The 9,915-nt window shown below is 37.9% G+C and overlaps 1 protein-coding gene across 1 annotated transcript in view; it reads left to right on the top strand.

Moving 5' to 3' along the window:
• Window positions 1-3,083: 3,083 nt before the first annotated feature.
• ATXN2 (ataxin 2) overlaps window positions 3,084-9,915 on the top strand; it is a 108,365-nt gene continuing 101,533 nt past the window's right edge. Inside the window, exons 1-2 of the mRNA XM_011936608.1 lie at window positions 3,084-3,140; window positions 4,863-5,013. Coding sequence (XP_011791998.1) covers window positions 3,108-3,140; window positions 4,863-5,013 — 184 coding nt within the window. The 5' untranslated portion in view covers window positions 3,084-3,107. The remainder of the gene's footprint in view (window positions 3,141-4,862; window positions 5,014-9,915) is intronic.

Below are 9,915 nucleotides of genomic sequence, written 5' to 3'. Positions count from 1 at the left end.
TGTTTTCTGGATGAGAGAAGAAAGTAAGGAAAGTGACAGAGTTGGAGAGCAAGCTGGGACTGGCCTTCAGAATGTTAAGAGTACTCTTCTAGGAGTGGACCAGTCATATTACTAGACTTTTTGGACCTGAATTGTGCTTTTCCTTGAATGTTTTGAATTTTGGTTTGAGTGTTATGATTATTTTATTAAAACGAGATTCCAGTCCTATTGTCATGACTAATGTTTATGAGAAATGTAACATTTCACTTTAATGACGTTTTTAAATTATTCTAAGGGGCCTAATCTTTTTCAGTGGAATAAGCTTTAGGTTGTATTATATTCTGTAATTCACTTAAAAATAGAGTTCATTTTTACTTGACAGCCGAATTTTGTGTGCTGCATCTTTTCTGAGGTAGAGAGTTGGCAAGGAAAGGCACTTGTTATAACAACAGTCCACACATATAGACACATATTATTTAGAAATGAAAGTGCTTTGAATGATTTAGCTTATTTTCATTTTTTTTTTTTTTTCTTGTGGTTGTAATCATATGACCTGTTTTTCTTGTTTGGTTTTTTTTTTTTTGAGACAGAGTCTTGCTCTGTCACCCAGGCTGGAGTACAATGGGGCAGTCTCAGCTCACTGCAACCTCCGCCTCCCAGGTTCAAGTGATTCTTCTGCCTCAGCCTCCCTAGTAGCTGGGAGACTACAGGTGCACACCACCACACCCAGCTAATTTTTTAATTTTAGTAAAGATGGGGTTTCATTGTGTTAGCCAGGATGGTCTTGAACTCCCGACCTCGTGATCTGCCCACCATGGCCTCCCAAAGTACTGGGATTACAGGCGTGAGCCACCTTGCCCAGCCCATACGACCTGTTTCTCTTTTATAGATGGGGGAGAAATATGGGAAGTGGCTTGGTGTCAGTCATCTGTGTTGGTTAAATCAAAAATATAATCTGTATTTTGTTTCTGAGTAGCTCTTTATAACAGTGATAGGCTACTTTGGGAGTAAAGATTATTATTTAGAGACGGGGTCTTGCTTTGTTACCCAGGCTAGACTGCAGTGGAATGATCATAGCCCACTGCAGCCTCAAACTCCTGGACTCTGGTGTTCCTGCCTCAGTCTCCTGAGTAGCTAGGACTAGAGGTGCATGCCAGCATGCCTGGCTATGATTATTATTAATTTATGTTTAACATTAGTTTTTTTCTTCCAGTAGACTATTTTACTTTATTTGATTTTGATAAAGTTTGATTATTTGTAGTTTCCTTCCTTCTATGACCCCTACCCATTCTGGGTCTCCAGGCAAGCAGTGCACAGGTACAGCAGCCATCCTTAGGTAGCCTTTAGACTTAATATTAGGTGAGCTCCTCCCACAGATAGCCTCTCCTTTATTTGAATGGAATTATATTTTTAGTTTGGAAATATTTTTCAGCTTATTTAGCTTGTTGAATTTAATAAAAATAATATTTAATCTTTTCAGAGGTCGAAACAGTAACAAAGGACTGCCTCAGTCTACGGTGAGTAACTTTAATGTTACTTATTGGGGAAAATTAGTAGCTAAAACATGATCTCTAACCACAGACCAAATGCCAAGGCAAAAAATTCCCTTCTCTTGAATTTTATCATAGGTAACTTGACTGTTTAAGTATATTATTATTGGCCTACATATGTTTTTTTTTAATGATTCTATGCGTAAAATGTAAAATTATTTGTTGTATTAGTCCATTCTCACAGTGCTAATAAAGATATAGCCAAGACTGGGTAACATAAAGGAAAGAGGTTTAATTGACTCATGCTCTGCATTGCTGGGGAGGCCTCAGGAAGCTTACAGTCATGGTGGAAGGGGAAGCAAACACATCCTTCTTCACATAGCAGGAAGAGAGAGAAGTGCTGAGCAAAGCAGGGAAAGCCCCTTATAAAACCATCAGATCTCCTGAGAACTCACTCACTATTATGAGAGCAGCATAGGGGAAACTGCTCCCATGATTCAGTTATCTCCACCTGGTCCTGCCCTTGACACATGAGAATTATTACAATTCAAGATAAGATTTGGGTAGGGACACAGAACCAAACCATATCATTTGTAAATAGTATTTTTTTCATGCGTAATAATAAGAACAAGTCATTTGTTCTTTTCTAAATGACTAAGTGTAAATCTAAGTGAAAAACCTCCAAGATACATATTATGAACACCAAGAGTGGAGTCTGCAGAGTTCTTTATGCTTTTTATTTTGAATTAATGTGCTTTTTTTCTGCTGCTTTCATTTTTCTCCTTTGGCTTTGTGGTCCTAAATTTTGGAATGTTATCAATGAAACTGAACTGGACCTAAAGGGCAGAAGGTATAAGTTCCACGTAATGGAAGAAATAAATGAGAAGCTATCACAAATTTTTGAGACGTTGCCTTTATTAGGCAGATTGTTTTACAAGAGTCAGGAAGATACACACATATATGGTAGTAATATGGAATAGTGTGGTTGATCAGACTTAAGCACTGTCATTGATGCAGATATGCTGGGAGAACCTAGTCAGGGTTTTTCTGTGAAGGTATGACCTGGCTTCCAACCCCGTTTATTTATACTTTACCCTTCTTAGGGTATATTTCTGTGAGTTTTAACAAATGCATACAATCAGTGTAACTACCACCACAATCAAGTTAATACAACAGTTTCATTGCCCACCAAAATCCCTCAAATCACTTTTTAGTGAACCCTCCTCTCTCTCCAACCATTGATTTGTCTTCCATCCTTATGGTTTGTGTCCTTCCTCCTTTATGGAAGTTGACTTTTGCTTTTTTATATCACGTTTAGTCAAAATATCGTTAGTTGGTATGACTGATAACACTTGAAAACCTGACCTTCTGTTCTTTACAGAAGCAAAATATTAAATAAACAAAATCTTCCTTTAATACACGTAAGATATCATAAACCTAACTGAACATTTTGCAACAAAATAAACATTACCTTTATATGCAAGTGTAAATACAGGCTGAGTATCCCTAATCGGAAATGCTCTAGAATTTCACATTTTGAATTAGGGATGTTCAAGCACTAAGTATATACTAATTTCTAATAGTCTTTTTTTTTTTTTTTTAATATTCCAGATTTCTTTTGACGGAATCTATGCAAATATGAGGATGGTTCATATACTTACATCAGTTGTTGTAAGTTATTAGATTATTGGGGATAAACTGCCTTGGGGGTAGAATAAAGTAATTCCATGAAGTTAAAATACGGATAAATGATTGTCAAAGTAACATTGCTTAGATCATGTTTAGTCAGGATGATTTAGAGAAATAGGTTAGAACTCCCTTTATCCAGTCTAAAATAATTCATTGTAAAAGTACAGTTGGTCCTCTGCATCTGTGGGTTCCATATTTATGGATTCAGCCAACCGTGGATCAAAAATATTTGATAAAAAGGCCAGGCACAGTGACTCACGCTTGTAATCCCAGCACTTTGGGAGTTCAAGGTGGGCAGATCGCTTGAGCTCACGAATTTAAGACCAGCCTGGGCAACATGGCAGAACTCCGTCTCTACAAAAAGTAAAAAAACTAGCCGAGCTTGGTGGTGCGTGCCTGTAGTCCCTGTGACTTGGGAGGCTGACGTGGGAGGATTGTTTGAGCCTGGGAGGTGGAGGTTTCAGTGAGCTGAGATCATGCCCCTGCACTCAGCCTGAGCAACAGTGCCAGATTCCTTCTCAAAAAAAAAAGAAAAAAAATTTTTTTTTCTTTTTTTTTTGAGAAAAAAGATGCAAGGTCGCATCTGAACCAAAGATGTACAGACTTTTTTCTTGTCATTATTCCCAAAACAATACAGTATGACAATTTATGTATCATTTATATTATATTAGATATTGTAAGTAATTTAGGGATAAAGTATTTGGGAGAATGTGCTTAGTTATATGCAAATACTATTACATTTTATGTAAGTGACTTAAGTATAATGTAATTCGATATCTGAAGGAGGTCCTGGAACCATTCCCCTACCAATAACAACAGACAACTGTATTCTTGTTAACCCTGCTGTGTGTGTAAAATAATATTAGTAGTTGATTGTCTTTTGTACATTATTTTGTCAAAATAGCTGGGGTCAGAAATGTTTGGCTTCAGTATTAAAATTCGTACTGCAAACTCTTGAGTAGAGCCTCCTGAAGAATTTCGAGAGTTCCGCGTATTGTTAATGTTTTGAAATTTTTTTATTGTTTTGTTAGTGAATACCTAATATTGAAGGAAGCCTGATGAGGTATAAAAAGTAAAAAGAAAACAATTATCCCTGGTGACCAGATAATATACTGTTTCTTTGAAAAATTAATTATGTGTTTTTAGGGCTCCAAATGTGAAGTACAAGTGAAAAATGGAGGTATATATGAAGGAGTTTTTAAAACCTACAGTCCGAAGGTAATTTTTACTTTTTTTTCATTTTCTTACAAAGTAAAAGAACATTTTCATAGTCAGTGCTTTACCTAGTTTTTAAAGCCACTTTGAATGATTTTAATCCTCAGTTTCAAATACTGATTGTTTTATAGGCTGGTTTGTGTAATCAGAAAGACTTCTTGATGTGTGTGCTTATTAAAATATTTCAACCATTTTTAAGCATTGTGAACTAATAGAGGGATGTGGTGGTTTATTTTTTCCTCTTAAAAAATTATTATTAATGTACTTAAGACAAACCATAGCAACAAAAAACATTTAGATATGAGGATTTTTAAAATGATGGAATGGATAATAGATCATATTCCTTGGAAAAAAGATATAATTATCAGGTTCTCTTGAGATTATTTTTGTCAAAGGCATATAAGAACTGGTACCTTGATGAGCTAAAGAATTCCTAACAAATGTTATTTTGTAAATGTTTTGAATACTTACTTGTGTTTTTCATTTTAGTGTGATTTGGTACTTGATGCCGCACATGAGAAAAGTACAGAATCCAGTTCGGGGCCAAAACGTGAAGAAATAATGGAGAGTATTTTGTTCAAATGTTCAGACTTTGTTGTGGTACAGTTTAAAGATACGGACTCCAGTTATGCAAAAAGAGGTGGGTTTTGATTTCCTAAATATGCCTCATGGTTTACTAAATTTATTCAAGCATAGATTTCCACAGTGCTGTTACAAACTTTTTTTAAAGAAATATCTGGGCCGGGTATGGTGGCTCATTCCTGTAATCTCAGCACTTAGGGTGGCTGAGGCAGGTGGATCACCTGCGGTCAGGAGTTCAAGACCAGCCTGGCCAACATACTAAACATATAAAAATTAGCCGCGAGTGGTAGCGTGCACCTGTAGTCCTAGCTACTAGGGAGGCTGAGACAGAATTGCTTGAACCCAGGAGGCAGAGGTTGTAGTGAGCCGATATCACACCACTGCACTCCAGCCTGGGTGACAGAGTGAGACTCCGTTTCAAAAAAAAAAAAAAGAAATATCTACTTTCTAGAATAACCCAAGTAAGGCAATTTTTTAGAAAAATGGGAATTTTAATGCATTTTTGTTGGAAAACATTTAGAACTTTAGAGAAAAATAGAGTTTTTGTGATCTCTTAAAAAATTAGTTTGTAAAGCATTTTCTACAGTTTTGTGGTCAAGAATGCTACTGATTATATTCAACTGAAAATTTCTTGTCCCATTTGTCCTACAATGCTTTCGTTTATAAGTGGCCATGTGGTAAATCTGGAAAGAAATCAAAGCATAGGGCTAAGGAAGAAAGGTAGAGAATGGCTGGTAGAAAACAGTTGTCTAATGAAAATGAAAAAAGGTAAAGAAGTAGAACATGTATATTAAAAAAATAGAGTATGAGGCAAGATTTTGAGAAATTAAAAGTGATTATGTGGTTATATTAAAAATTTAGTCTCTTTTTAAGTGTCCATTGACGAACAAAGTGGGAATTGCTGTTACTCATTTGCAAAGCATTTTTGAGTGTTCAGTGACATGTTGCAAGGCACTTCTGGGCAATCCTGAACTTGGTTCTCAAATTCTTTTTTTTTTTGAGACGGAGTCTTGCTCTGTCCCCAGGGTGGAGTGCAGTGGTGCGATCTCAGCTCACTGCAATCTCTGCCTCCCAGGTTCAGGCGATTCTTCTGCCTCAACCTCCTGAGTAGTTGGGACTACAGGCGTGTGCCACCACACCCAGCTAATTTTTGTATTTGTAGAGACGGGGTTTCACCATGTTGGCCAGAATGATCTCGATCACTTGACCTCATGATCCGCCCGTCTCGGCCTTCCAAAGTGCTGGAATCACAGGCATGAGCCACTGCGCTCAGCCGGTTCTAAAATTCTTTTATTTATTTGTATATGCCAAATTCTGTAGTGAAATATGTAATTCTTTTGTAAATTGTAATTCAGTGCAATTTGATTTTCAGTATTCAAATCTATACCAAAAGCTGTTTTTATTGTTGGGCTGATTCTTCTACACTGTTATGTGGAAATAATAATATACCAGGATTCTTTCTCTTAGACTTAGGAGTCTTTCTCTTGGCTTGCTTTTTCAGAGGCTAACAGTACTGGGTATTCTTTAACTGTCTTGATATGCTGATAAAAGCACAGTGTTCTGTTTTTGAATCTTCTCAAATGTCCTTGTCTTTGATTCACAACTCTTTGTCTTAAGAGGCCTTCAGCATCCCATACAAAGAACCAAGTCTTTTTTTAGCAGCTACCTTTGGAGTTGATTTCTGTTTATGCCTATGAGTACTAAATTATTTGTACTTATACTATTGAAATATTCCACTGTTATAAATTCAAAAATTGATTTTGGAAGATAAAATTTTAGTTGAATTTAACACATATCACTCTAGAAAGAGTATTGGCCACAACAAAAAAAAAAGGTTCCCTACTCTGTTGGGTATCAGGTCATTTAATAGCCATTTACAGTATGCATGGTCTTTTTGTTTTTATGATGAATTGGTATTTCCCAAATGTGGAAGACTGAATATTATTTTGAGATGTTTGTGATGGTCCATTCCTTGCTCCTCTTCAAAATTAATGTCATTAAATTTTTATTACTTTATGTCTTCATTTCTCAGATAATTTTAGTTCATTATAGAAAGACAAGAAAATACAGATCAGAGTGACAACTTTGAAAATCTCAGTATACTCATAAGGGGATGGGTATATTTTGCTATATATTACGAAATTAGTTTTCTTGGTGAGGACATCTACTATTGGAGTAATTTCAGGTATCTTATTTCTACTTTTCTTTTCTTTTTTTTTTGAGACGGAGTTTCGCTCTGTTGCCTAGGCTGGAGTGCAGTGGTTTGATCTCAGCTCACCACAACCTCCACCTCCCGGGTTCAAGCGATTCTCCTGCCTCAGCCTCCCAAGTAGCTGGTACTAAAGGTGTGTGCCACCATGCCTGGCTAATTTTTGTATTTTTAATAGAGATGGGGTTTCACTATGTTGACCAGGCTGGTCTTGAACTCTTGACCTCGAGATCCGCCTGCCTTGGCCTCCCAAAGTGCTGGGATTACAGGTGTGAACCACCACGCCTGGCCAGGTATCTTATTTCAAAACTTAGAGTGCTTTAGTGAATTATACAATTGTGTCCAGTGTATAGTATCCTGAAAATAGTATTAAGTCATGTGTTTAGGACTTTTCAGGTCTCTTAAACTAAGTTAAGACTATCCAGGCAGAAATTGCTCTTCTATAAAAGAAGAAAAGTATTAATTTGGAAGTACAATCAGTATGGAGAAATCTGTTTTAGAGTTATTAATTGGCATGATTTTCTCTCTCTGTTTTTTTCGAGATGGAATCTCATTCTGTTGCCCGGGCTGGAGTGCAGTGGTGCGATCTCGGCTCACTGCAACCTCTGCCTCCTGGGTTTAAGCGATTCTCCTGCCTCAGCCTCCCGAATAGCTGGGATTATAGGCACATGCCACCATGCCCTGCTAATTTGTGTGTGTGTGTGTGTGTGTGTGTGTTCTTAGTACAGACAGGGTTTTGCCATGTTGGCCAGGCTGCATGGTTTCATTAATAACAAAATTAAGGCATTTAGTACTGCATCTGGATTTTTATTATTTTGTGTTAGAGACTTACTCAGATTACTCCCAAAGTAAAGGAATGTATGGTTTAATCAATGCTTCTTAATGCTGGGTTCACGTTTAGTCACACGGGGAGTTTTTAAAAATGTTTTCACTTCTAAAGATCCTGGTTTAATTATAATTAGCTAGGTGAGGCTCTGGGCAGTCAAGGGTGTGAGCTATGGGTTTCATGTGATGAGATCCCAGGAGTGGCTCTATTCTGTGGCTTTGAGAATTTGTGCTTTCTAGGCCAGGTGCGGTGGCTCACGCCTGTAATCTCACTTTGGGAGGCCAAGGTGGGCAGATCATTTGAGGTCAGGAGTTCGAGACTAGCCTGGCTAATGTGGTGAAACCCCATCTCTACTAAAAAATTAAAAAGTTAGCCGGGCGTGATGGGACATGTCTATAATCCCAGCTACTCAAGGGCAGGCTGTGGCAGAAGAATTGCTTGAACCTGGGAGGCAGAGATTGCAAGATCGCGCCACTGCACTCCAGCCCAGGCAACAGAATAAAAAAAGAATTTGTGCTTTTTTTTTCTTGGCTCACAGTCTCCTTTCTGTCTCAGAATCGGCAACTGCCTGAAATAGTCTCTGCTGTTATCATTTGGTAGTACTTTTCTACATCTTGAATGGATAGATGGATTGAGTGTTTTTTATAATAGAGGTGGGTGAATGATTAGAGTATACTAATATGACATTGTAGTTTCCTAAAAGTTAGGAATTGATTTCGTTTCTGAGCTTTTATCTTATAATTCTCTTCTGTAATAGTGCTGTCAAATTCTTAAGGTTGATAATATTACTACAATTTGAGTGCATATTCTATGTACCAGACTCTGTGCTAACAGATTTGCCTACATTTGTTCACATAATCATCACAACTTGTTTCCGTAGCAGGTACAGCTATTATCCACATCATAGATAAGGAAACAGAGGCATATTTAGGAAACTTGCTAAAGTGAGGACACAAATCTAGCTTTTCCACTCTAACTCATGTTCTTAACATTATACTGCAGTGACATAAGTTATGTGGTTTGGTTTGTTGTTTATCTCAGTTGTCATAAGTCGAGTTAATGTTTGTTTGTTTGTTTGTTTTGAGACAGAGTCTTGCTCTGTTGCCTAGGGTGGGTACAGTGGCATGATCTTGGCCCACTGCCACCTCCGCCTCCCGAGTTCAAGCGATTATCTTGCTTCAGCCTCCTTAGTAGCTGGGATTACAGGTACACACCACCACACCTGGGTAATTTTTGTATTTTTAGTAGAGATGGGATTTCACCATGTTGGCCAGACTTGTCTCAAACTCCTGACCTTAGGTGATCCGCCTGCCTGGGCCTCCCAAATTACTGGGATTATAGGCGTGAACCACTGCGCCCAGCCAGTAAGTTGCATGGTTGTTAAAGGGTTTTTCCACAAATAAAACTAAAACTAAAAGTAAAAAAAAAAAAACAAAAAACTCAAGAAATACAAGATGCAGACTATTACGTTGTTCACGATTGTGTGTGTGTGTGTGTGTGTGTGTGTGTGTGTTTTAAATCTTTGACTTTATTTTTGGGGAAACCTTTTTTTTTTTCCTTTTCCTTGGGACGGAGTTTGTCTCTTGTTGCCCAGGCTGGAGTGCAATGATGCAGTCTTCACTCACCGCAACCTCTGCCTTCTGTGTTCAAGTGATTCTCCTACTTCAGCCTCCCAAGTAGCTGGGATTACAGGCATGTGCCACCATGCCCAGCTAATTTTATATTTTTAGTAGAGACAGGGTTTCTCTATGTTGGTCAGGCTGGTCTTGAACTCCTGACCTCAGGTGATCCACCTGCCTAGGCCTCCCAAAGTGCTGGGATTACAAGTATGAGCCACCATGCCTGGCCGGGGAAACCTTTATTTTGAGACGGAGTATTGCTCTGTCGCCCAGGGTGGAGTACAGTGTCATGATCTTGGCTCACTG

This window comes from Colobus angolensis, unplaced genomic scaffold (genome assembly GCF_000951035.1).
Source record: "Colobus angolensis palliatus isolate OR3802 unplaced genomic scaffold, Cang.pa_1.0 Scaffold10, whole genome shotgun sequence".
NCBI classification, from domain to species: Eukaryota; Metazoa; Chordata; class Mammalia; order Primates; family Cercopithecidae; genus Colobus; species Colobus angolensis.
The sequence above is the reverse complement of the archived record's forward strand: the minus strand, read 5'-3'. Positions and strand labels throughout refer to the sequence as shown.